The sequence below is a fragment of the Salmo salar genome, chromosome ssa17 (genome assembly GCF_905237065.1).
Source record: "Salmo salar chromosome ssa17, Ssal_v3.1, whole genome shotgun sequence".
Lineage (NCBI taxonomy): Eukaryota > Metazoa > Chordata > Actinopteri > Salmoniformes > Salmonidae > Salmo > Salmo salar.
The window spans coordinates 68,703,036-68,731,007 of NC_059458.1; the positions used below are offsets into that span (position 1 = coordinate 68,703,036).

Consider the following 27,972-nt stretch of genomic DNA (forward strand, 5'->3'; position numbering starts at 1 on the left):
GCTCTAATGACGTTGGTAACAAGTTTATAATAGCAATAAAGAACCTCGGGGGTTTGTGATATATGGCCAATATACCACGGCTAATGGCTGTGTCCTAGCACTCCGCATTGCGTTGGGCTTATGAACAGCCCTTAACCGTGGTATATTGGCCATATACCACACCCCCTCGGGCCTTATTGCTTAATGGTTTTATGGTAATTGCTGTCAAAGCCTGATTTATTGTTAGGGAACAATGCCGGAGCCCTGGATTGATAGTCTATTTCCTGGTATTAGCAAACTGTGTCCGCGGTCATTAAGAAATTGTGTCTCGCTGCATGAATCTCTGGCTGTGTGGCTGGCTGTGTGGCTGTGTGTTAGCTCTTTCTCTCTCGCTTTCTCTCTGGTCACAATCTCTCCTAATATCCCTTTCTGTCTGTTGTATTGTGTCAGATCTCTTTCTGTCTGTTGTATTGTGTCAGATCGCTCTCTTTCTGCAGGTGTGCGTTAGTAGTATCCCAGCCTGTCTCTCTCCGGCTGCAACAATCTTTGCAGTCAGTCACACGACAGAGACGTGCGACTCTCACCTCCTTCCCTCTGTGGCCTCTCTTCAGACATGGCTTTCCTGAAGGTCAGGTGTCTGCCGTCTGCTTGGATCCCATTGGCCGATGCTGCCAGGCCCGGCAGGGCGGGAGCGAATCGGATTGGGCTTTCTGAATGGTGAGCACGCCCACTATGGTGTGTCTGTGGTGCCTCAGGGAGAGGCGGCCTCTTTGGGCTGGGGGGTAGGAGACTGGAGGGCATAAGGGGCGCAGGCGCGGGACAGGGTCACGCCAAGGGGGTAGAGGGCAGAGGTCAAGGCCGGGGGCAGGGGGCGGGCAAGATGGAGACTCAGAAAGCAGGAATATCATCACCATTGAAACCAGCTTTACTGTCAGTCACATGCAGCCACAGTGCGCGGTGCACAGTCGCCCCGGCCCTCCACATCACATAGGGGTGGGGCGTCTACTGATGTGCATTGTGGTCAAAAAAAAAAAAAAAAGTGTGGGTGGGAGAGGGGCAGCGGACTGCATGCACAGCCATATCCGAGTGGAGTAGCTTCAGAAAGCCGGCCATTTTGGTATAAAACAGAAACCAAAATAAGTCCAAAACACAGGGAAAAAAAGGGATAATGAAATTTAAACGGAAGGAGAGGGTTAGGTTGGGAGACTTTCTTCTGAGTTCATCGTTGTAAATGCTTGGATCAGGTAGTTGAAACGATTCAAGTGATATCTAAGTGTAATTCCTAGCCTTCCCTCTCTTAGACCATGATGCCATGACTAATCCAAACGGAATAAAATATACTGTGTCTACTAATCTACTGAGTCTACTGTGTGTACCATGGCAGTCATTGGCTTGATTAGTCATGTGAGAGCTCTGGCAGTGGTGCTGTGTTCAGACACTGATTCACAAGTGGTCCCAAAGTGACTTTTCAAAAGCCCTACTTGTTTGTCGGGAGTCAGTCTTGTTTAAGATCATCGCTGTCATTCTGTGACATTGTGTTAACTGTCTTACAAAATTAAATAATACAAGAACATTTAAAAGAATGTTTGAAACAAAGGGAGGATGATTAAGCCTGCAACCTTATGATTCGTTATTTAAACGTTTAGTTCCAATTTATGACATCATTTAACAGAGGGTTTAGTGTCTGTTTTTAGAAACGTTAGTTTAATTGTAGTAATTGTATATTTCCCTTTTATCAAACTTTTAACCAATGAAGTATAAAATGTTTTTAACAGCAATCTTTGTGGCCCTGGAGGTTCATTGAAACAGGGTAAACTTAGGAGTAAACTTAAGTGTAAACTCTAAAACAAGAAGTGCTAGAATACGGTAAGTGTGATGCTGGATCTACACACCGTGGGAACATACAGAAGAGAAGCAGTGAGAGGGGGGGAGTACGGAAGGCACCAGAAGTAGGAAAAATAAAAAAAGGAGGGGGAAAAAAAAGGAAAAGTGGAAAAAAGAGAAAACAAAGAAAACAGCTGAAAGTGGACAGAAGGGGAACAGATGAGCGCAAGGCGGCCATGCTGCGGAGGCTTTATTTGCGTCTTTTACTTGGTTGGAGGCGGTGCTGTTGCTGCGGAGCCGGAGCTTCACCCGTTGCTACAGCGACACCGCCGTCGCCATCCTGCTGGTGTTGCCTTGCACTTTTGCGAGGCGCCGCACGTGGAGCCGCACGTGGCGTATGTTGGCTGTGGCCCTCGGACGGGGAAGGCTTCGATGTGCCGGGGCTACTGTGAGATTTCTCAATAGTGGGCACCTGCGTGTCTAGAACAACCAAATTCACCAATTACCATCTATTATTACCATTAAAGCTACCATCTGTTGTTGTGCTCTTCTATTTTTACATCAGGGCTAGATAGCTACTAAGCTACATGCCACATTCTGTAGCGCCCTGTTTAAATGACCCTTTGGAAGTGGGTATTTTCCAATTGTTTGGGCCACATAAGTTTTCCACTTAAATTTGGGGTTTTCCAATTAAGTTAAGGGTTAAGACTGAGGAGGTGGGGGTTGTTTTCAAAGCCTTCCATGGCCATGTTGTGTAAGGACGGGAATGGAGGAAGCTGAGAGTAGGAAAAGTCTGAGCTGAGTGGAGTCATGGCAACAGCAGAAAATAAAAACATGGCAAAGCAAAGAGCATGAATCCAAAGCTATAATGGGTGAGTCTGAATAGTGAGAGAGAGAGAAGACAGAGAGGGATAGAAAGAGAGACAGAGAGAAAGAGAGCGACAGGCAGAGAGATAGATAGGCAGACAGAGAGAGAGAAACAAAGACAGCTAGAGAAAACGAGAGAGAGAGAGAGAGAACAAGGGAGAGAGGGAGAAAGGGAGAGAGAACCAGAACAGGTACAGATAGAGAGAAAGGAGTAGGGTAGGCTGTTCATGATGACTAAGAGGTCAGAGGGAAGGGAAAGACAGAACCTCTCCTACCCTTGGCTGGATCAGGGAAGATCCCGTGGCTCCGGCTCTTGATGACCGACGACTTGGGCGAGTCCTGGTTCCCGTGGGCGGGGGTTTTGGGGGAGGCGTGCTGCGAGGGGGGCTTGGGGGAGTCCTGGTTACCGTGGGCGGGGGTTTTGGGGGAGGCGTGCTGCGAGGGGGGCTTGGGGGAGTGCTGGCGCCCCTGGGCTGAAAGGGAGCGCCGGTGGTGCTCTCCCTCACTCTGTTCCTTCAGAGGGAGCCAGCGTGGGACGTTATCCATGTTAGCTGTGTTGGACAGGTCCATCAACACCTAGAAGAACACCCACACACATCCCCTTTAACATCAAGAACACCCACACACATCCCCTTTAACATCAACCTCACATAGTGGATGGCTGCTACTTATAGGTAACTGACAGCAGCATCACAGTAATGTATGTCACCCTCACAGAAGTGCTATGGACAAAATGCATGTCTCTCTCTCTCACCTCTCCCAGAAAATCGTTGGAGGAGCACTTGTCGTAGTCCCACACGCTCACCTCCAGCAGCTTCTTCCTCAGCTGAAACACACCACACACACACACACACACACACACACACACACACACACAATTATTCCTCTAAACTCACAAATGCAGTATTCACAGTAACCAACACACGTGAAACACACAGGACATTGTGGTTATTCCAAAAGCAGTTAGTGATACTGTACCAGTACCTGTTCCAGGTGGATGTTCTTATAGATAACAGTCTGGTTCCACTCTGGGTTCAGACTCTGGCCAGCTTGTTTTGATCTCCTCTTATTCTCAGCACTGGAATCACACACAGACAGAGCAGGCCATTAGCAAGGTATATATATATACACACACACACACACACACAACCACACACACACACACACACACAAAACACAGAAATTCAGAGCACAATAGCACAATGTTAGGGTGCAGGGCACAATGAAAGGAAGTAGCGAGCTATGTTAAGATGTAGGGCACAATGTAAGGGGGTACGGAACAATTTAGGGCACAATTAAAATGGAACACTATAGGGAACAACACTGGATACAACGGAAACCACAATATCAAGAACAACTTCAGGGTGAGGTACAAAGTAAAACACAATGTTAGAAAAACAATTTAGGGTATTGTATATGTCTGACAGACATGTAGGGAAATGAGTTATGGGAAAGTGGGGAATCATATGTTAGGTCATATCGTAGCGATTAGAGGTAGAGTCTACTGTAGTATGCATATTAGAACACAATCTAAGGAGGTAGGGAACAATATGAGGGCATAGGGCAGAAGTGTACAATGCATGGGAGTGGAAAGGTGTTAGAGTGAGTACACAGTGACTTGCTGGGGTTATACGCTCGTCACCAGCTCCACATGCATTGGGCCCTGAGCCTTCAACTCAATCGTCATCGCAATCCAGGTCCAACCTTACTACAACCTAACAGCAACCATCAAAGTCAAAAGTCAGAGTGGGCAAATCACATACCTGGCATTCTGGACAACCATGACCTGACTGAATGGGTCCAGCATGCATTAAATATAAGAACAGCATACAAAAACAAGGGTCAGTGTCAGGGGGAGGGGGTAGGAGTGTGTGTGGGGTGTGTGTGGATGTAGTTTTGGTGGGGGGGAGGGGGGGTTAAGTGAGCAGTGAGGGTTCAGGTGTGTGGTGGGGGGGGGGGGGGGGGGTGTGTTGTGTGTGTGTGTGCCTGTGTGTGTGGTTGTGTGTGTGTGTGTGTGTGTGTGTGTGTGTGTGTGTGTGTGTGTGTGTGTGTGTGTGTGTGTGTGTGTGTATTTGGGGAGGTCAGTAACAGGGAAGTGGACATGGGGCACAGGATTTGTGTTGGGGCAGTGAGAGAGGAATGTGTCTGTGTGTATTGTGAGTGTGCATTTTCTCCCAGCGTGTGTGTGCTTGTATGTGCATGTGTGTAACACTATAAAAGTCCAGTGGTCTCTAAGGACTCCATAGATAAGGGTAGGGTAAGTGGTAGAGCTGATTACAACATGACATAATCACATTGAGCACTGAGATCCAGACGGCTACAGTGTGGATCGTATTACGAGCTATTATGAGTCTTATCGATTTCCCTGCTCTATTCCGCCTAGCAACAAGAGCAAAGGGGAAAACTCAGCAGAACTACATGGCAGAATATAACATCATTTACATCATGTTTAGGGTATTACATGTGTGTCGTTTGACGCTGATTAGGTGTTAATGACTCCCTTCATAAAAACTAGGTATCAAATGTCTACATAGAAACAGTTCCTAGAATGGTAATTACATTTCATGTCATGTGACAGGCTTGTAACAGGCTTATCATAGTGGCATGATGGAATTGATCTGACATCAGGTGTGGGTGCATAGAACACAAAACATGCCATGGCCAGCTAAAATCAATCGTAAATCGATGTTAAGATGAATGGGAGTTCGTTTTGAGCTTTCCAAAATGGCTTCCTTTTGAAGTGGTCTAGCCATGGTTTTAATGGTAATTTTGGTTCTATGCATTTCTTCCGTATGAATGCGTTTGTCTACATGACCTGAAATTCACAAGGCCTTTTACACACGTGAAACACCCTGAAACTAAACTAATCACCTTTCCAGTGTTTTATATACACTTAACACAATTACAGTAACACTTTACCACACAACCATTCAACACTGCTATCGATAATGCTTCCACTGCGATATGACACAGTTCCTTATTAACTCACAGTGATGCACATCCGATAAGGAGATGCTCTGGTAACATTACAGAGCATAGATACATGGACAGAGCACAGCAACAGAGCAAGGATGAAAAGTGAAAGAGTTACATAATGGCTGTAGTGTGTAGGCTACTTCTGTGAAGTATACTGTGAAGTATACTTAACTTCTCTCACCAAAGAGATTGTTCTCTCCTTGACTTGACTTGTTCCAGTGTTTCTGTCCCTACCTCTCTGCTTTAGTCTAGAATCCAAACGGAATACCACTCCTCACTGCTTGCCTGCAAACTAAACTGTATATACTTTCATTTCAATTAAAAAAAGAGTGATATTCCATTTGGATTCCAGACTAGCTTTCTTTGGTAGGGTTGTAGAATTCTGTTAAGTTTCCCAAAATTCCCAAGTTTTCCAGAAATCCGGATCGGAGGATTCCGGATAAGCCGCTTATTCTCTCCTGACTCCAAGAATCTTCTAGCCAGGATTTTATTTAGAAACCTGGGAATTTTGTGAAAGTTATCAGAATGTTGTAAACCCTACTGGTAGCGTATCCAACAGACTCACCCCCTCCCCGGTAGGAGGTAGACTTTGACGAAGGGGTCGGAGTAGCCGTTGATGTCTCGGGGGGCCAGGTTCCTGGCTTGGAGCACGTGAACAATCAGGTTCCCCAGCTGCTTGTCATAGTTGATTTGAAGCTGCAAAATCAAGAGATGGTGGAAACTCAACGAGACGACTGGTCTTAGTAAAACACCTTATGAAGTGCATGGATATACAAGCAGTGGTGAGTCAAGGAATGTCAAAAGAAGGCTTGGTCAGCTGACCTGTATCTCTCCAGTAACAGGGTGGGATTGTGTCTTCACTGCGTCCGCAGACTGGAAGATGAGAGAAACACATTTAGAAAGAGCAAGAGTGTGTGTGTGCGTGTAAAGAACTGTCAATGAGTACAGAATTATGCATGAGATTAATTAGAAACGCTTTCAAACTAAAATGCATACAACATACAGTGCCAATATAGAATTTCCTCTATTGAAAATTAGACAGTTCTTGTGAACATAAAATATGTTTTAGTCATGCAACCAGAAGATGACGCCTGTGTTCAATTTATCTCCACATCATCCTCCACCCGTTCACCTTGCTGCTGTGGCGTTTCTTGCTGACGGAGGGCGACCCCGGCTGGCCCGGACTCTGGATGGCGCTAGAAGTGGCCGAGGCGGCGCCTGAGATGGCAGAGTGGGGTCCTTTCTCTCCCCCCACCGTGGAGGAGGAGGACGTGGCGGTGGTAGGTGGAGGAGCCTGCTGCTGGGACACCTTCTGTAGCTCTGCAGCCAGTTGCTTCGGATCCACCCCCGGAGACCTGGGGGGTCTGTCACCTAGAGCACAGACACACACGTATGGACACAAATTCACAAAGAGAAACACACACACACGTTTGAAGTTATGGAATCATTCACTGTGGTAGAGGCCATAGTGATTGAAATATTCTAGTTGCAGAACCTTTAGTGAGGAGAGTCAAGAGAGAGAGGAGGAGTTGAGAGAGAAGGAAAAAGAGAGAGAGAGGACACCCTGGGGTGAAGAGGCTAAGCTCTTAGTCTACCTGGTTTGTTCTGGTCTGGGAGATCAAGGTGCTGAGAGCCATCAGAGTCAGCCAGCATGTTCAGATCTCTGAGAGAGAGGGAGAGAGAGAGGGAGAGAGAGAGAGAGAGAGAGAGAAAAAGAGAGAGAGAGAGAAAAAGAGAGAGAGAGAGAAAAAGAGAGAGAGAGAGAGAGAGAGAAAGTGAGAGAAAGTGAGAGAGAGCGGGTAAGAGAGAGAGAGACAGGTTGGGAAGAGAGAAAAGAGAAAACAAATTGTGTCAAAAAGAGAGGACAGAGATGAGTGTGAGAGAGAAGTCACCATTAAAGTGAGGGAGTGCGAGGCAATGAGATTAATTTAGAGAAGACTGAGATTTTAAAAAGAAATGTATTCTATGTGAATCAGAAACAGCCCACTCTAGAGAACTACTGAAGCTAATGAAGACTACTCACTTTCAAATATTTGAGGTGGAACCCCCGCAAGGCTCTTATCAGTGAGTGTAGGTGGCTGTGCTCAAATATATATCTTAAGGCTTAAATTCCTCCTCCTCTATCAAATCGTGACAAACGATAAAGGGAGAAGAGAGAGAGAGGAAGGTAGCTGGACAGAGAGAAACAGGAGGAGAGGGAGAGACATAGAGAGAGAAAGAGTTACAGGAATCGAGAGAGAGAGAGAGAAGTAGCCTAAGACCAATAAGAAAGGGAGAGACAGTCACAGAGAGAAAGTGGGACGGAGAGAGCGAGGAGAAAATATGCTCACAGTCTCACGCAGAGTTCTGCCTGGCCACACTGCTGTACCACAAGCCCCTGCACTTCCTCGTAGGTCTTCCCCGTCAGAGGAAGCCCGTTCCACTCCAGCACCTGCATTCCTATATTCACACACACACACGCACACAAACATAGTTTGTTTATTCTATAAAATGTATCACACCTAATTCTCACACTCGAAAACTGAAACCAATTAGCTAAGTGTAAAGTGTATCACCTCACACACAAACAGAAACACACCACACCATCATCAATAACACACAGTACCAATGAGTCCTGTTTTAACACCACAACTCAATGCTGTGCAGCCTCCTATAAACGCTAACTCTTTCTCCAACAACCCCATGCTTCGAAGAAAGTTAAACCACATGACCACAGGGTCAGTAGCAGGGTTTGGATCAATTCCATTTCAATTTAGTCAGTACATGAGATCACATTCAAATTCTAGAATTGAAAAGTGTTGCTTTTTCACGTCTTGTACTGAAGTTTCGATTCACTTCCTGAATTGAAACGGAATTGACCCTGGTCAGTAGAGGTCAGATCAGGCCAAAGCAATACAAACACACACACACACACACACACACACACACACACACACACACACACACACACACACACACACACACACACACACACGCACACGCACACGCACACGCACACGCACACACACGTCACACACACAGACCAGTCCTATAGCACTGCAAACGCACACACACTCCGTGCTGTCCAGCAGCACTCACACAGGTGAAAGCGAGTCTTGACGTAGGCCAGGTAGACTCTCTGACTGCGCCGGTGCTCCTGAGCTGTGCTACCCACATGGAGTTTCACACTAGTTACTCAGTGACACAGTATGGCAGTATGACTCATCACACACACTCGGCCTGAGCCTTCGCACCTGCTAGAATTGACACAGTTCTGTATTCACACCGCTCACTGTGAGAAACCATGTTCCAAAGTTTCAGCGGAAGTGTCACCTTACACAGAGACACTTTGTTTGGAACTGACACAGTCATAGCTGCAGCTCTCCATGGTAACGTTTTCACTGACAAAACGATGAGCTCTGAGAGAGTGAAAGGTAACAGTGTCACTAGGCTGCTACCCATCTCCTTCAGGCCTGGATGTTTTAGTCATCGGATAATAAATACTTCTGGTGAATGCAACTTCTTGGGATCATCTTAAATGTGTGTGTTAATGAGTGCATGCAGATATGTGGAGTAAGAAGAACATGTATTTAATTTGAATGAGGATTGATGATCTGCACTGTTTGGAGATGGACATTTATCAGGGCCGTGTTCAGTAGGGAAAACATCTTGAAACAGAGAGCTACTGGATCTGAATTTGTACAATAAGAAGAACACAGGTGTTCATTATCAGTTGCAAAATGTTTTGCTATGGTGTGCCCTAATGAACACAACCCAGGTGTTGACTGTAAGCAGAAGAGCTTGAAGATGGTGCCTCCACAGCTGACCTACTAGACGAGTGCAGAGGTGAGATCCAACCTGTCACAGCATTGATAAATACACACACAGGTCCAGACCAACCTGTAGTTAAAGATCATTCTGAGACAGAGGAAGAGACACAGAGGAAGAACAGCTGTTATTCAATTTTTTATTTTTTTTATTTAACCTTTATTTAACTAGGCAAGTCAGTTAAGAACAAATTCATATTTACAATTCAAGCCCATGATAAATCAGAGAGGGAGGGAGGGAGGGAGGGAGGGAGGGAGGGGAGGAAGGGAGGGAGGGAGGGAGGAAGGACAAAGATAAATTGATGGAGGAGAGATTGGTCAGGTGCAGGGAAGAAGGGACAGAGATAAGGAGGGGGGAGGGAGGGAGGGAGGGAGGGAGGGAGGGAGGGAGGGAGGGTGAAGGAGGAAAAGATGAAGAAAAATGGGGGGAGAGGACACACACACACCGAATGCATGCACGCAAACACAATAACACAGACACACACACAGTGTGACAGATGGATGGCCCTAGCTCCCACCAGGTGGCTCTGGGCTGTATCTCTTCCCTCTTCTCTTTACAGTCCTCCGACCCACCTCTCATACATCAGGCCCCAGACAGCCCCTACAGAGGTAGGGGCCACAGCCGTGCTAATTCACAACCGTCCAGCATGGACCCTGTACAACCCCCCAGACTGAGACAGAGAGAATGAGAGAGAGACTAGAGAGAGAGAGAGAGAGATACCAGAGACACCAGAGAGAAGAGACCAGAGAGAGAGAGAGACCAGAGAGAGACCAGAGAGACAGAAAGAGAGCGCGAGATAGAGAAAGATACACAGCATCCCTCTAGTCAAATCAATAAGTTTCATGAAATTCATTTCTGTTAATAGGACATAGCCATCCATCTTCAGATGGTGTTGTATTGACAACTGGCCAGGAGTGAGACTGTCTAGGGATAAATGGACAATGCTTACTGCTTGTTGTGCCTAAGGCCCCTTAGTTTGGATTCAGATCTATACCACTCTGGGCCCTAGCCCTACCACTGAGTTTTAGCACATTCCCAGAAATGTAGTAATGAAATAATATGGGTAAACCCTGACCGAAGGTCAAGATGACAGGAGTAAAGTAACAGAAACGCTAATGTGAACATTGCTAAGTTGGAGTAATAGTTGCTAACTTACAAAGCCATTCCGAAACGTACAATGCATTTTGAGCTTTGATTGAAGAAAACCTGTGATATCATTACATTCAGAATTCTGAAAGGGTGAAATATCTAAATATCTCAAACCCCCCCCCCCCCCATGAACCATTGCCTGGAGGTGACAAAACAAAATGCAAAGTAACTTCTATTTTTGTCATCTCCGTGTCGTTCCCCCTCAGTCCTCACATCTCACTCAAGTCAGATTCCTCTCAAACCATCTGTCAACAGTGAGCCACTGCTGCATTTATACACACACACTAAGGATAGAGAATGACAGGAGAGAAAGGTAAACAGAGAGAGATACGGACGGATAAACAAACGGATTTAAGGAAACAGACAGATGGAGAAAGACAGATAGAGCTACGATTCCTTCTTCTGATAAGAATCACTCATGTCCAGGCTTGGACTACTTGATTCTTGCAACTGATTGATTCTTAAAGGGGGAAGTACATTTCACATATAGAAATGTCTCTCTCAAATGTTTTTTTGAGCAACATAAGCACTTGACTGATATACCCATTTTGCACCATTTCATATTCATTATGACCACGCAGAAAATGAAAACAAGCATTTCTTATTGGACGAGTTCAGGTAGTCCCTTCCTGGTTCAGTCAGTTTGGTGCCTAATGAATACGACCGAGAAGTACAGTATATATCCCAGGATTTGTGAACTTAACTTACCCTCTAGTATCTTCCCAGTCTGTTGGGCAACTCCTCCAGGTAAGACTTTAGCTACGTAGGCTCCGATGTCTCCGTTGGTCCCTGGAACCTCTTTACCTCCCACCACTCTGATACCCAATCCATTCCCTGGAAATGAAGAGGTAGAAACCCACAAATGAGTGAGAAGCATGAACACACACAACTATACACATGCACGTACAGTGGTCAGACACCCATTAAGAGTATGCATGCACAGGAATATGTATCCAGAGTAGAATGTAGACACACACATTTATGTGCACGCACTCACTCACACGCACACACACACACACACACACACACACGCAGACACAGTCATTTAGAGATCAGTCATTTAAACTAAAGAGTAAATACACGCTTATCACACTGACACAGTCATCCAAATCCCACAAACAAATCGTTCATTTTAGCACTTCTCCACATAAACAAGCACCTTCTTTGTGGCCTGCTGACTAATTGCAAAAATCTAATCCGGTGTGTCAATGATACGCCATTTTGAGCCAGGATGGATGACTGATGAGAGTGGAGATGTGCCAAATCAACAGAGGAACCACGAAATGTCTACCCCATTTTGGGTCAAGGCAAACATTAAGACCTGTCACTGTGTTAAGACAGCTGTGTTTATGACAGATTGTGTCCATGTGCAAGGTAAACTGTGTTTCCCTTACCTGATACGCTGCGGTCCTTGGGATCCCTCTGCAGTTTGACTCTGGTGTGAGGAAAGGGGTAGTAAACACCCTTCCCCTGAGAGACACATACAGGAAACGACATAAGTATTTTATAGGCTATTACACCTCAAACAGATAGCTGCAGTTACTGATACAAATGCATGCTTGAAAATGTATCCACAATTATGTAGTCATGAATATGTATGTTATTAGTTTGGGTTATTTCTGCAAGAAAGAATAAACAGTAAAGCATTGTTTAAAAGCCTGTGTGCATATGGGCATTTCTCAACTTTATGACTTGTGCCGTGGGTGGGTGGGTGCGTCGTGGGTGGGTGGGTGGGTGGGTGCGTGGGTGTCACCTGTCTCCTGTCCGGCCCTTGTCCATTCTCTGGTCGTCCCTCGCGTGGTTTGTCAAACCAGTCCGTTTCCTCTCGCCGTAGGTGGTAGGCTTCAGAGACAAATAGGCCATGATCATTAACCCTGTCAATCAGTCCCTTCTAACCTATCAGTGGGGACAAGCTTTCTGATTGGTTGGAAGAGGATTGCATGCTGGAGAGGGGACGGGCAGTTGAAACAGGAAGGAAGAGAAAGAGGCCTCCAAAAAAGGTAAAAATGTAATAATTTAGGGCATTTTAAGATATAAATGACAAGCAGCTAAATGATAATACTTTCCTGTTGAAATATTTAACGCCAGGGGTAACTTTAACTTATCTTAGCTCATGGCAGATGTAATTTATTGGCATTAATGTTTGGCATGTTTTTGGTGTCATGTTTTTCACACTATCATGCCAACCTGACCAATGCTCTTTTTAGTTACTATGGCACAGTATAGGGTTAGTCCGTTTTCTTTCCATAGTTTATCACAACTGGCACCAGTTACTGTACAGTATGTAACCATGGTAACAGTCTGACCTTTAGGCCAGTGTAGCTCACTTTTGGAGTGCTGGTAAATGTGAAAATAAATGTAAGGTCCTATATCTTTAGATCAGCATTGATAAACTGCAGGTTTGAATTTCCGATTGGTGTAAAGCAACCTCCCTGACTCATCAATAAGGAACAAACGGTACACAGAAGCCAGCTAACATCTACCAACATTGAGTCATATTGGAAATACATGTTGACGTCTGGAATGGTTAAGATGTTGGCTTATGGATGATTGACAGGTAGGGGGCAGGGGAGGAGAATGGAACTAATATGTTTAAGGTTATGGTTAAGGTATTGTCTACATGTTGGCTTATGGATGATTGACAGGTAGTTGGCAGGGGCAGGGCAGGATAATGGAACACCCTAGAACTAATACTCTACCGTTTGGGATATTCTCATGTGATTGTCGGGGATCATCTCTGTTCAGTGCCAGCATGGAGTCACTTAGGGCTGTAACCAAGGGAAATTGATAAACATGGAGTTTTCTGCCCCATATGACATCATGTAGATCAAAGGGTCAAGTTCTACACACTTATTATGGGATAGGGTCATAGGGACTAGGGTGTTTACTTCCTGTCATGACAATAACTATTGGCACAGTCATAGATTGTTTTGTTCATATGTATATGAAATCAAGTAAACAGTGTTATGAAGGGGTTGTTTTAAAATAGACATGGTTGTCAGCAGAATAGAGATGGAGAGAGTAAAGAGAAAACTGTAATGCCTGCATTTTGTTGGAGCATGCGTAAAAGACCCTGATAAAGACTGACATCACAGAATCAGGAAGAGCTTTGTTCATGCTACAATACACATTATATTCCCCATGCAACATGTACAACAAAGGTATGACACCCATGCTCGTATTCAGACAAACACATGCAAATGAAATGTATTTATTATTGATTAACGGAACATGCATTAACATAACATGCATTGGAAAACCCTTAGAGATCGACATGCAAGAAAGTGAGAAAGAATTCTAGAAAAGAGAGAAAGGATCCTTCCCATATCATCTAGAAATTGTCAAGTGTATATCATCCAAATAAGAAATACTGCACTGATGCAATGATAATACTGTATGTACCTAACTACCGCAACAAAATACTTTTTAAACCTTCCAATAGATCTGTAATAGGCGTATCATAGTCTAAATAGATAATGTATAATGTAACATAACGTGCAGTGTTCACACAGATACACATTCCTATGATGTATATTTTGTCCTCAATTGAAGTACTGAATTTGAAATAAACATCAAATATCTGAAGGACAAAGCAATAAACACATTCCATAACATTTTGTTAGCCAGAGGCACTTTTTCAATTTATCACCTCAGAGAAAGCGAGGCTCTTTTCCCATTTCCCTGCACAATCTGACCTGAGCTTTCAAGTAGAGGGATTATTCTACTCCCAACACCTGGGCATTACATAAACAAGCAAGTTGTGAAATACTACGGAAGTCCTCTAGGACTTAAAGTACAAAACCATATTTTCAAGTATGTCAGTTATAGAGCAGAAATGACAACATTTAGCAAACTACACTGCTGATCAGTTTCAGAGAGAGAATGCTATTGGAGGAAGGATACCTTCTACATATCTATAAGTGACAGACATTCTAGAGTAACATACATAGAGATTAAATAGGAAAATATATATTACATAATGATTCCAACGCAGACACAATCACATGCATTTAGAGACCAGAAGAGACCCAAATGAGGGATTAAACACCAAAGGACATCAACATAGACAAATACAAAATACAGTAATTACATTCAGTAAAGTCAACTTGTCCTTTGTATTGAGACCAATACATCAAATCAAAGGAAGAGGGAATGAATACATTCAGAATAGACAATAGATGAAGAAACCAGTAAAGACACAGATAAGACATAAAGAAAGTCAAAAGTCATGGTTGGTGCAGGTGGGTGGTTCATTGGGTGATATATTGGGTGGTATATTGGGTGGTATATTGGATAGTATATTGGGTGCATACAAGCAGAGTCAGTTTGAAATAGGAAGAAAACAGTTCTGAACTGATGCCGTTGTTGTTTACCTTCGCCGTCCGACATGGTGCCCTGGAGGTCGTCCATCAAGACGTAGCCCCGCCCCCTCGTTGGCTCTTCCCTCAGGTGCTGCTGCTGCTGGGAGTCCTGCAGGGAGAGGCACGAACCAAACTGGTCCCGTGAGTCGGCCGAGATGGGAGGCAGGGGCCCCGCCGACGCCCGCGCCATGCCCATAGGCTGGCCCACAGGACTCAACGGGCTCTCCTCCTCAGAGTTCTGCGCCACGATGGGGATGCGCCCCCGGCCACCCTGCACGATGGGCAGGCTGGTGGGCTTGGCACGCCCTGATGGCATCGGGTAGCTGTCTGAGGCCGCCTCGCCATCCCCCTTGAGCCTCAAAGAGGAACTGGATGGGTCCCGTTTGAGTGAGAGATCCAGGCCATAGACGGAGTTGGGCCTAGAAGAGGGCCGTGACCGGCTGCCACTGGGGTAGGAAGTCGAGTCCAAGGCCAGGCTCTGGCCGAAGTTGAGCGAGCCAGCCAGGTTGGCACCCAACGTGGAGCCCAGGTACTTCTGCTGCTCTGCAATGTTCTTGCGTAGTCCAAAGGTGATCTCGTCCTGAAGGAGCCGGCTGGATCTGGGAGAGGCACTAACATTACTGGACCCTAAATAGCTGGTATAGTCTGTCTCCAGACTCCTGCCGTCTTGCATTGAGGAGTACTTGGAGACTTTGGAGTCGGTCAGTGGGGCTTTGTGCTTCTGGTACAGCATGGACGCCGGGAGCTGCTTGGCTGCCTGCTTCTCTAGGGTCAGCCGGCTGATGCTGTATTTCTCCGTCTTGGGGTAGTGTCTTTGGGAGTAGCTCTGGGAGGAGGAGACACCCGAGCTGGGGGTGCCGTAGTAGTTGTGGGAGAGACCCGTCAGCGGGTCCAGACTCTCTGTTCCCCCTGTGCTCCTCCGGAACTCCTGCTTCAGCTGCTGCTTGAGGAGCTTCAGCTCGTAGGGGTCGTCCATGGAGTCCTCATCGTCTGGGGTCTTTCCATACCCGGAGTGGAGCCTGGAGCTGGAGCCCAGGTAGTCGGTGGAGGTCAAATCAGCTGCACTTCTTCGCAACAGCCTTTCTGCCTTAGCCAGCTCCTTCTCGGCCTGGGCGTAGCTGGATGAAGCCAGACTCGTGGAGCTCTTGGCCAGCTCTGCCGCATCTTCTAGGAGGACGTAGCTTCGTGGAGTGTGGTGGTGGTGCTCCACGTCTCCATAGAAGGAGTCGGCCGACACGTTGGACATGGGGCTGCCAGCCATACTGCCCCCCACCTCCAGGGCCCGGAGGTCCAAGTGGTTACCGTACTTGTCGTACCTGACCCCTCCCATGTAGGCAGAAGACACGGGGTCGGGCTGTCGGCTGATGACTTCGTACTTTGACGACGCGTCCAACTCTTGGATCAGGGCCGCCTGCCTGGCTGCCTTCTGCTGGAGAAGGAGCATCTGGTGGTAGCTCTGCTGCTGGGAGCTAGACAGGGAGGGGACTGAGGAGTAGATGGACTGAGACTGGTAGGACTGGGGGGACTGGTAGAGTGACTGCTGCTGGTACAGCGTCTGGCTCAGTGGGTACTGGTACTGGGAGTACGTGCCGTACTGGGCCTCGTGTGTGGTCTGTGGTGGCACAAAATCATCCAGCTCTGACTGGGGTGCCGTCCTGGGGCGCTCCAGTCCACGACTTCCCATCTCTTCATCTTCTCCACTGCCGCGGCCGCTCCGTGTCTCCCGGATGTTGCTGACCTCACTATCTGACATGTAGTCACGATCCTCGGCCACGCTCTGCAGGTAGGCCCGCTCCCTCTTCTCTCTCTCCTTGAGGAGGGCGTCTTTCCTGCGGTTGATGCCCATCTCCAGGTAGCGTAGCTTGGCATCGATCTCCTTCTCTTCTTCGTCCAGCTCCGCCTGCTTGTGGCGGAGCTTGGACGACTCACGCTCCACCATGTCCAGCTCACGGTCGATATCCTGCAGGATCTTGGCCCTCGCCATGTTGGTGTTGCGGCACATGCGACGGCGGGCCGAGCCAGTGCTGTAGGCCGCCTGGCCGGCGGCTGTTGCCTCCTCCTCCGAGGGCGGGTTGGGCAGGGTCCTCTTCACCTTCTTGCCGGTGCCAGTTGGGGTGCTGCCTGACGAGCTTTTGCCCTGATGGAGAAAACCAAAACAAACAAATAGTTATAAAAACGAGAATAAATTGCTTCTTTAATTATTTATACTCAAACGTCACATTGTGATTTCACACTGAATGGGTACAGCATCTGAATGATGACTTTATCCAAACCTTTACTACATGGACTAAATTAACCGGAACGAAGTGTTAAATCTTTCATGATTTCAATTATCTGATTAAATTAATGGATGACTAAAATAGAAGAGGATCTCCATCCCGGTGTCTCTGTGTCCTAATCAGGCACGGACAAGAATCTGGTGTCCTGAGAGTGAGGGAAAGCTTATTGAGAAACAGAGCATATTGATTGCTGGTGAGTTTCACAGGAAGATACTGTACGTGCTCCTGGCCATAAATGTTACTCACTACCTTAAGAGCAGCCTCAAAATATGTAATTTATTCACATTAAACCCCTATGGATCTGTGGCATATCAATACTTTCCTACAAGCTCAGCTGTTTGTCCACCCCTTGTATGTACAGTATGAGGAGCTCTGTGGTGTGTCTCTCAGGCAGAGAACTGATTTATATACCCCGGGAGAGGGCCAGAGGAACAATGTGAGGCTTGATTAAGTATGTATAATGCTTGGCTGGTATACCATATACAGTGCCTTCGGAAAGTATTCAGACCTTTTAACTTTTCCCACAATTTTATTTTACGTTACAGCCTTATTCTGAAATGGATTAAATAAATAAAAATCCTCAGTAATCTACACAATATAGATATAAAACATATACAGTACCAGTCAAAAGTTTGGACACACCTACTCATTCAAGGGTTTTTCTTTATTTGTACTATTTTTTACATTGTAGAATAATAGTGAAGACATCAAAACTATGAAATAACACATATAGTAAACCAAAAAGTGTTAAACAAATCTAAATATATATTATATTTGAGATTATTCAAAGAAGCCACCTTTTGCCTTGATGACAGCTTCCTAGAGCTGGTCGCCCGGCCAAACTGAGTAATCAGGGGAGAAGGGAGGTGACCAAGAACCCGATGGTCACTCTGACATAGCTCTAGAGTTCCTCTGTGGAGATGGGAGAATCTTCCAGAAGGTCAACCATCTCTGCAGCACTCCACCAATCAGGCCTTTATGGTAGAGTGGTCAGATGGAAGCCACTCCTCAGTAAAAGGCACATGGCAGTTTGCCAAAAGACACCTAAAGACTCTCAGATCATGAGAAACAAGATTCTCTGGTCTGATAAAACCAAGATTGAACTCTTGGCCTGAATGCCAAGGGTCACGTCTAGAGGAATCCTGGCACCATCCCTTCGGTGAAACATGGTGGTGGTAGCATCATGCTGTGGGGATGGTTTTCAGCGGCAGGGACTGGGAGACTAGTCAAGATCAAGGTAAAGATGAACAGAGAAAAGTAAAGAGAGATCCTTGATGAAAACCTGCTCCAGAGCACTCAGGACCTCAGACTGGGGCATAGGTTCACCTTCCAACAGGACAAGGACCCTAAGCACACAGCCAAGACAACGCAGGAGTGGCTTTGGGACAAGTCTCTGAATGTCCTTGAGTGGCCCAGCCAGAGCCCAGACTTGAACCCGATTGAACATCTCTGGAGAGACCTGAAAATAGCTGTGCAGCGACGCTCCCCATCCAACCTGACAGAGTTTGAGAGGATCTGCAGAGAAGAATGGGAGAAACTACCCAAATACAGGTGTGCCAAGCTTGTAGCGTCATACCCAAGAGGACTTGAGGCTGTAATCGCTGCCAAAGGTGCTTCAACAAAGTACTGAGTAAAGGGTCTGAATACTTATGTAAATGTAATATTTCCATTTTTTATTGTAACACATTTTTATTATTAAAAAAACATTTTTTGCTTTGTCGTTATGGGGTATTGTGTGTAGATTGATGAGGGATATATTTTTTTTAATCCATTTTAGAATAAGGCTGTTACGTAACAAAATTTGTAAAAAGTCAAGGGGTCTGAATACATTCCAAAGGCACTGTCTCTGGATACTGCCCAACTCTAGTATTTATAACCTACTGTAAGTATATATCTTAACTTAATCATCTTTCATTACATTTTGACTATGTCTGAAACCGGTCCCATGGAAACAAGTTGAATGAAAAAAAAATGATATGAACACACTTCTATACCTGTGGTGTTTATGAAATTCAAATGTTATGTTTTAATACAACTAGTAGATACTAAACGAATAGCTGTAACCTTTGGACTAAGTCATTTGCAATACCTCAAATATATCCTGATCTAGTTAGTCTGGTTGGAAAGAAAGAATGTGGAAGGATGCTACCAGTCCAAAATCACATTGAAGAGGCACTGTGCAGTGACTCAATGTATGAAAAATTGAAACTCTTCTAGAAAATTGCCTCCAGTCTTACGGGCTTTGCCTTCAAACTAAAATGCCAATATAAATATATCAGCTTTAGTGCAGCAATGCCTTTGAAAGGGCATTCTATGAGAGACTCATATGAATTTAGACAGCAAACTTGCCAAATGAATAGCAAGCTGGGGGCTACATTAGATGTGTATGAGAGAAACGGAACTGCAATAAGACATCATTTTCAGGGAAATAATGGAGTAGTGTTATGACAAGAAGTGCAACCTGGAAATACATCCAAATCTGGTTTCAAAACAGAACAGAAATGCATCCAAATCTGGTTTCAAAACAGAACAGAAATACATCCAAATCTGGTTTCAAAACAGAACAATATCCTGGATTATGCTCTACTTTGTTTGTCCAATGTCACAGTATATCATACTTCCAAAAACTCTAACTCTAGTTGCCTTAATATAAAATGACAAAATAAACCCAATTATCTATAAAAAATAATATGCAAGTGTTAGCGCCCTTTTGTACCATTTCTCCTTGGGGTGAGAAAACTGACCATTATATAAAGCCTGCGTGCCTAAGGGAGAAACTCTATGCCCATTTGAACAGAACACATCACAACTGCAAACAATGATTAAACCAGAACTCACGGAGTAACCGTCGCCATACTGGAAACTGGATGATGCCCTCTCCTCTCCAGTGGGACTCATGGGCTTGGGGTCGGACATGGATCGCTGCATGGCCTTAGGTCCCTTGGGGCTGCCAGTTGGAGAGACTTTGGTCGGATCAGTACACCCTCTTATCCTCTGTGGGCTTGTATCACCCAGTGATTTCTCATAGGACACAAACTCAAGGGATTTGCTCGGGGATATGCAGGGGGATATGGGGGAGTAGAGAACATTGGGGGATTTGGGCGGGGCCTGAAGTGAGGAGGGGTCAGCTCTGAGGTGACTAGACTGTTCTATCTCCAAGGGCGTGGGCCGTCTCTTGTCTTCCCAATGTGGACTTTCCGAGTCAGAGAACTCCATCCTGGCGTCCATTCTTACATTCCCTGCAGAGTCCGTCTGTATGGAGATCTCAGAGCGAGCCTGAATGGACATATCGGAAGTCTGTCCGCCTCTGTCCCCCCTTGACGTGCGGGGCCTGCTACGTCTGGCCCGAGCAGGCTCCCACTCCTCCTGGTCCTCATCGTCCGTCTGCACGCAGCTGTCTACGCTCTTCTTGGCCGTGCTTCTCTTCTTCCTCCCCGCCGTGTAGGCTTTATCGACAACACTGTCCTCGTCGTCCGTCTGACACCCACTATCCATGATTTTCCGGGCCAGCTCGGTGCCGTCCGGCCCCAGAACGACTGCCTCCTGCTGGCCCTGCCCCAGCAACACCTCCCCCGGGTACATCTTCCGGAACTTCTGCTCCTCCAGTTGTGCTCGGAGCTGCTCCTGGAGCCTCTGGATCTGCTCTAGCTGCTGCTGCTGCTGGGCATAGGTTTCCTTTTGCATCATGAGGTGGGCCTGGCGCTCATCCTCCTGCTGGCACAGGATGGCCTGCTTCATGGACTGCAGCTCTTCCAGCTCCTTCTGCACCAGCATCTGTTCCTGCTCGCGGAAGCGCTGGATCTCCTGACGCTCCCACTCCAGTTCTTCAGCCAACCGCTGCTGTTTGAACTTCTCCATCTCCAGAATCTCACGCTGCATCTGGTATTGGCCCTCCCCTGGCACACAGGGCGAGGACAGGGCCTCCAGCGAGGCGGCGATAGCCTCCAGGGACGCGTCCGTGTACGAGTCCAGCCTTTCCAGGGCCAGGGTGACCGTTTTGGTGGTGAGGGCCGCGGAGGTGGATATGCCATCTTTAGAAAGCTCCAGGTTGAGGGGGACGTCCCCTTGATCGTCTGCAGAGGTGGTGGAGATGAAGCTGTGTGACCGAGTCATGGGCTGGTTCTGGAGAGTGGACAGGGATGGCATGGTGTCGCTGGTGTGCATGCCCGCCGACAGGGAGTTGTAAGTGTTGCTGAATATGGACCCAGGTTGTGTGGTTATGGCGTAGGTGGATGGGATTGGTACTGAGACTGAAGAGTACACCACCCCATTGGAGGATCTCAGGACACTGCTCATGCCAAAGTGTGTCCCAACAGCTCCTTTGACTCTGGCTTGGGAATATGGAGGGATTATCATTCCTGAATATAACCCTGAGCCTTTGGTGGAGAAGTCCAAAGCTACGCCTGTTGGGGAAAATAAATATATTGAGTCCACAAAAACAGGTAGCCTTAGTGGTGAAGCATCAGACAGAAAGCCATGCTCCATCGAAAGCAATGCTCCATCGAAAGCCATGCTCCATTAAAATAAATAAAAAAGCAACAACAAAAATGGAAAAACCTCCAGTCTTGTCAGATCATGGATGATGTAAAGTCAAAGCAAACAGCATGCAAGCACATGCATCGGTGTACCAAAAAAATGATCATAGAGGTAGAACGAAAAAATAAGGTAATATGTCCATGCAAACAACTCATGAAAAAACAAAAAGAAGTGAACGAAACAACAAAATACACTAAAATGCCACAGGATCAGCCATGAATAAGCAAAGGCATCTCAAAGTGACATTTCAGCGAGAGGTCGGCGATGTCACTGCACAAACCTGCATCAGATGTCTTGGAGGATGTCAGGTCTACTGCACCCTCTGTGGTGCCATGGAAATTGTAACTGTTCTTGCTCTTATAGAGGAAAAGCCCGGCCTCAGCCAGATTGGTGTCAGACATGGAGGGTTTGATGCCACCGAAGCCCCTCATGTTGTAGGGTGAGCGGTCATATTGGTAGTGGTCGTCTCGGTAGCCAAAGCGGTCTTCGGGCAATGGAGTAGTGGGCTGCTGGGTGGTGCAGCTACCTGTAAATGGCAGCTTGTAGACAACATCACAGCAGACGGCTCTTCTCGCAGCCGTCAGGTCCACGGGTTTCCCATCCTCCTCTGTGATCACAGCCATGACCACTTCCGCGGAGGAAGCGTCGACCGAAACCACGGTGTTGAAGGGTTTGGCTGTGCTAAGGTCCACCGCACCTGCTACTGTCGGCATCCCGCTGCTCAGACCATTAGCCACACACCCTGGGGCAGGGGTAGGGGCGATAGTAACAGGTGTCTGGAATGTCCCTAAGCCTGTGCCAGGTCCTACAGAAAGGTTAATCGGGATCTCAGCATTGTTGCTGGTTGTGGGCTGTGCATCTATGGGCCGATAGATGATCTGACAAACAGGCTCGAAGGCTTTGTTTGTGGTTGTAAGCTGAAGGGGCAGAGAAGGGACTTGGGATATGTTGGTATTTTCGTAACTTTGTATGGTGGCAGCACATGTAACTATGGTGATGCTGTCAGTCACTATGGAAACACTGGTCGACTCAATGCTTAGATTGACCACTGGGGACTGCACTGCACTTGTCTGACGACCGTTGATATCTGTGGCCAAGGACTGGCGTCTAACATCTGACGAAGACAGATCCACCACTTTCATGGCCGATTCTGAATTCACCTTCATGGTACGAAGGTCTACTACTTCCCCTGGCTGGTAGCCCTGTGGACTCTGTGTCTGTTGTGGTTTAGGTTTCTCCAGTGAGATTGGAACACCGTTCGCTCTTGGGGCTGGAGGTGGGGGCGGCGACCTTTCGTGTCGGACAGACACCATGGTTCTTTGAACTTCTGTCGTCACAAACTGAGTGACCTGCCCTAACCTGACCTCTGGGGGTGGAGCGGATGCTGAAATAGCCTCAATGACATGACAGGAGCTTGATACAACTTTCTCTGGCCCACATATCTCTTGACTTTCCATGGACTCAGTGATGCGAGTGAATGCCAGGGGCACTCTATTTGTGTGTGGTGGAGGTGGCTGTGGTTGTTTCTGGGGTTGAGGTTGTGGTTGATACTGTGTTTGAGGTTGAGGTGGAAGTTGGGCATGTCTTGAAGGAGATGCTGGACCTGGACTGGATGGGGCCTGGGTGGTGATCCCTTCCACTGGAGAGCTGGGCTGGGATGGCAGAGTTATAACCACATAAGTTTCGTGTCGATTGCCGTATCGCGGAGAAGTGGGGGATGGGTGACCCGAGGAGTGACCCGAGGAATGACCTGAGAAGTGACCTGGCCTGCTTTCAGCTGAGGGGCTCAGATTCAGGGCTATATCAGCATGGCCTGTGTGGAGGGCAGTGGGTCTTGGATATTGGATGTGGGCAGGAGAGCCAGGCTGAGAGACAGGTTTTGGAGCAAGGGGTGGTTTGACGTTTTCCCCTGGCCTGTGGCTGTACCCCATTCCAGCAGGGATGGCTGGCTTTGGAGGAACTGGTGGGGGGACATGAGGCTGTCTTACCGGTGACACTTGGGCTGTTGTCATGGCAACATGTTCTGACCTGATTATAGCCTGAGATGGAAGCGGAACAGGGGGTTTCCTGGGGTAAACCGATGGCTTTGGCATGGTGGGAGGGGGCAGTGGAGGGGGTTCAGGAATGTCTGCTTTTTCCTGAGACAGGGCCCTGTGCAGGATGGCTGGTTTGGGGGGCACTGGTGGGGTGGTTGACACTACACTGGGGACAGTGGAGGTGTACTGAGGGAGGGTGGGTAAGGGCGATACACTGGCAACAGCAGGGGCTGAGGACTTCATACTAGACAAGTCTATGACATCCTGTTGGCTTATGTCCAGAGGCTGGTCAGCCTGGGAAGTTTCAATGTGGGTCTGTGGTTGGTCTGAAGTTGTTGATGGGGGGACCTTGCAAGCAACTGATTTGGACTCTGTTTCTGCAGCAGCTGTTAAGGGTGCCTGATCAGCTTTAGGAATGTCTGATGAAGTCTTTGGCTTATCTTGACTTTTGGCCTCAGTGGCCTCTTCATCAGCGTCCTCCTCCCCTGAGGAGCACTGTGTAACCCTCAGGTCTGGTATGGGACGCAGAGCCCTTCTGGATTCAGTGCCTTCGAACTCACCACCAGGGGCCGCCCCAGATATATCAGGACCTTGCTGTGTCGGGCTAGTCCCAGGAGTCAGAACTTTCTTCATGAGTTCCTCATACGCAGCCTCAGCATCGAGCAGTGGTTTCCCATCCTTGCCTACAGTAACTATAACACTCGTGGAGCTGGTTGGCTCAGTGGGTTGCAATACAATCTCTGGTGTGGGTCTTTCTAACATGGACTGTGCTTTTTTCAGTTCCTGCTCCAGCTGCATGAATTCTTTCTTCTTCTCCATCATGTCTTCGTAAACCTCATCTGGAGATCTCAGTATTTTGGGCTGTGCTGGCACTGAGATTTTCTCAGGCTCCTGCTGCTGGACTTTCTTTCCATTTCCATCAACAAGGGACTCATAGGCATAATCTTCTATCAGCATCCCACCATAGAGGGACTCTTTCCCCGGAGGGATGTCTACCTTTTCCTTTGTGGGTGTTCTAGCCTTTACCATGATCTCTTCGTAGGCTTCGTCTGCAGTTTTTAGGGCACGTTTTTCAGGGCTTTTATTAGCACCTTGATCAGCTGTTGGAGAGTAGAGAGAAACAGATGTAGGAAGTTGGTATACTTTCTGTACTGCTGCAATCTTTACAGCATTGATCTCAACTCCCTCTGGTTCTGACTCGATGCTGGGAGAGAAATCGGATAAGGATGATCGCCTGAACTCCTCCATCTCTGCCTCTTGCCTCAGCTCTTCTGTTGGGGAGGCATCTTCAATGGGAGAGAGGTTGCTGGGCGGCGTTTTGGGACGCTCCCGCCTCCTCTGAGCTCGGATCTCATCTTTGTCCTTCTTCGACTTCTTCCCAGAGCCTTTCTGCTTCTCCTGTTCTCTTAGCAGCTCCTCCTCCTCTCGTAACTCCTCTTCCTCAGAAGAGTCTTCGATGGTGGGTAGACCTTGGCCTTGTTGTCTATGCTTCGCTTTCCTGTGCTGTTTCCCCTCGCCACTGTGCATGCGGCTGGGACTACTGCTGTCACTGTCCTCATCCAAAGAGGAGAGGGATGTAGGCGATGTCCCAGGGGTGAAGCTGGATGCGTGCAGGCTGGAGGACCCATCGCCCCTGGAGCGATCATCAGGGGAGTTGGTGAGGCTTTCCATCTCAAGCTCTCCATCATCTGATGTACCCGGTATGCGCACAGGGGTGGTAGTCGTGTTGAGCTCGATGGTTCTGAGTTGGTGTACTGCCACGACTCTATCTGCCAAAGGCTGTTCCCCTTCCTGAGAGTCTGAGACTTTGGGTTCCGATCCCTCTTTCCATGCCTTGTCAGGTTTATCCAGTGAGAGTTTCTGCTCATCTTCGTCCTCAGGGCTGATGGTGTTCTTCTTGAGGAGCCGCCTGCCTTTTGCCATTGCACTTCTCTCCTTCCCCTCCCCTTTCTCCTGCTCCATTCGTTTCCTGTCATGATCTCGGATCTTTCGCCGAATGAGGTTTTCTTCGTCAGACGGCGAAGCATCCTCGTTCTCACTCATCTCCATGATCTGTTTACGAATGAAGTCTTCGTCATCCCCTGACACGGGACTATCTTTCCCTAAGCTCTCACTGCTGTCCTCCAACGAGTCACCCCTGATGTCTGTCGGCACCAGCAGATTTTTCTTTGCTGAGGCATCCTTCTTCTCTGAGAGTTCTGGGTCATCCTCTGTGCTGGGAGATTCAGGTGAGAGGGGTAGCACCTCAAGTTTGCGTCTGGTCTTGAGTGAGTCGGTCAGTTTGTCCGAATTGTCCTTTGGTTGTGTAGCCTGGGCCTCTAGTATGGGAAGGACAGTGCTCTCCAGCTTGGCAAGGTCTGAGGGGCTGGTGGGACTGCTATCCTTGGCGACTGTGTTTTTTTCTCCAGGGTCTTTCAGCGTTGCCTGTAAATTAAAATAATAAAACACAATTATTGTATAATAAATATGTAGATGATAATCATCCATAATTGATCATAAACATGACATTATTTGGAACAATTAAAATGGATATATGAAGATGTATAAAGAGAAGATAGATTATTATGATATATTTTTTTACAACTAATGTCTGTCGATTATTTTACATAACTAAAAGGTATGTAGAAACATTTGTGAAAAGAGCCCTTCTGACTTGAATCATCTAATTCTCAGCCACTACTGTTGCTACATACTACAGTCACCTCTCCAACTGCATCCACTTCAGACTCTATTATCCCTTGAATTTCAGGCATTGACTTTTCTTCATTCAGAGGTTTGTCTTCATCCTGTTCACCAACTACAGGGACTAGGGTGTCAGGTTCTACTACAGGGGCTGGGGCTATAGACACATTTTCAGATACAGTTTCAGATGTTTTAGTCTGCTCTGGTGTTGTTTTGTCTTCTACACTGCCCTCTCTGTCACTCACAGCTTTCACCTCTGATACTGAAATAGGTTCCTGCTTTTCACTAACTACAGGTGGTGACACAACCACTTTCTCTTTCTCTGGCTGAATGCTCTCAGACACAGAGTCTGTCTTTGGAGTTTGCTCGGATTCATTTTCTTTGGATAATTCTTTCTCTTGCACTGCTTTCTCATCACACACAGTAGGAGTTGGCTCCCTACTCTCAGCTATAGACACCTCTTGTTTATTTTCAGCTATGCTGCTAGCTTCTTTTCCTTCCTGTGTGGGTTTCTCCTCAGAAACGTTCTCAGGGGCTTGTGGCTCACTAGCAGCAGATGATAGTGACGCTGCCTCTATAGCTTGTTCTAAGTGCTCTGCTTTGACCTTTTCTTGCTCTTTAGCTTCAGAAGCTGGGGGAGTAGACTCATTCTGGGCCTTCTCAGCCTTATTATCGGCTGTTGGCTCTGGTTCAACCTTGGTATTCACAGATGTCAGATTTTCCTCTTTCTGACCTACACGTTCTGCTCCAGCCTCAGTTTCAGTTTCATCTGTGTTTTTTTCTACTACTGGTGCTGGAGCTTCTACAGCCTCCTGAGGTGGGATCTGATCAACTTTAGCTGATCGTGGTTCAGGTTCTGGGAGCTGTTCAGGGACATTTTTCTCAAAAGGGGATGGTGAAACTGACTCCTCGGCTTTGACTTCTGGGCTGGGTTCAACCACTGTTTCTGACTCTGTCCTTTCGGCATCTCTCTCAGGGCTAACGTTTTCTGGTTCAGCGGCAGGAGGTGCAGGAGAAGCCTCTGGTACTTTCTTTACTACTGCCTCACTTTCTACAGGCTTCTCCTCAACTTGGGCTGGCTGAATTGGCTCTGCCTCCTTCTCTACAGGCTTCTCCTCAACTCGGGCTGGCTGAATTGCCTCTGCTTCCTTCTCTACAGGCTTCTCCTCAACTCGGGCTTTCGGAATTGGCACTGCCTCCTTCTCTACCGGCTTCTCCTCAACTTGGGCTGGCGGAATTGCCTCTGCCTCCTTCTCTACCGGCTTCTCCTCAACTTGGGCTGGCTGAATTGCTTCTGCCTCCTTCTCTACAGGCTTCTCCTCAATTTGGGCTGGCAGAATTGGCTCTGCCTCCTTCTCTACAGGCTTCTCCTCAACTTGGGCTGGCTGAATTGGCTCTGCCTCCTTCTCTAAAGGCTTCTCTCAACTTGGGCTGCAATTGGCTCTGCCTCCTTTTCTCTACAGGTTTTTCTACTTG

At 47.2% G+C, this 27,972-nt stretch overlaps 1 protein-coding gene across 1 annotated transcript in view; it reads right to left on the bottom strand.

Annotated features, from left to right (window-relative positions):
- LOC106576559 (protein piccolo) overlaps window positions 1–27,972 on the bottom strand; it is a 96,745-nt gene that overhangs the window by 10,237 nt on the left and 58,536 nt on the right. The window contains exons 5-21 of the mRNA XM_045698653.1: window positions 22,059–26,238; window positions 20,081–21,645; window positions 14,976–17,100; window positions 12,356–12,444; window positions 11,997–12,072; window positions 11,311–11,436; window positions 7,977–8,085; window positions 7,242–7,309; window positions 6,779–7,017; window positions 6,469–6,519; window positions 6,212–6,342; window positions 4,434–4,460; window positions 3,655–3,748; window positions 3,425–3,496; window positions 2,946–3,246; window positions 2,062–2,283; window positions 564–806 (exon numbers count right to left, since the gene is read on the bottom strand). Coding sequence (XP_045554609.1) covers window positions 564–806; window positions 2,062–2,283; window positions 2,946–3,246; window positions 3,425–3,496; window positions 3,655–3,748; window positions 4,434–4,460; window positions 6,212–6,342; window positions 6,469–6,519; window positions 6,779–7,017; window positions 7,242–7,309; window positions 7,977–8,085; window positions 11,311–11,436; window positions 11,997–12,072; window positions 12,356–12,444; window positions 14,976–17,100; window positions 20,081–21,645; window positions 22,059–26,238 — 9,718 coding nt within the window. The remainder of the gene's footprint in view (window positions 1–563; window positions 807–2,061; window positions 2,284–2,945; window positions 3,247–3,424; window positions 3,497–3,654; window positions 3,749–4,433; window positions 4,461–6,211; window positions 6,343–6,468; window positions 6,520–6,778; window positions 7,018–7,241; window positions 7,310–7,976; window positions 8,086–11,310; window positions 11,437–11,996; window positions 12,073–12,355; window positions 12,445–14,975; window positions 17,101–20,080; window positions 21,646–22,058; window positions 26,239–27,972) is intronic.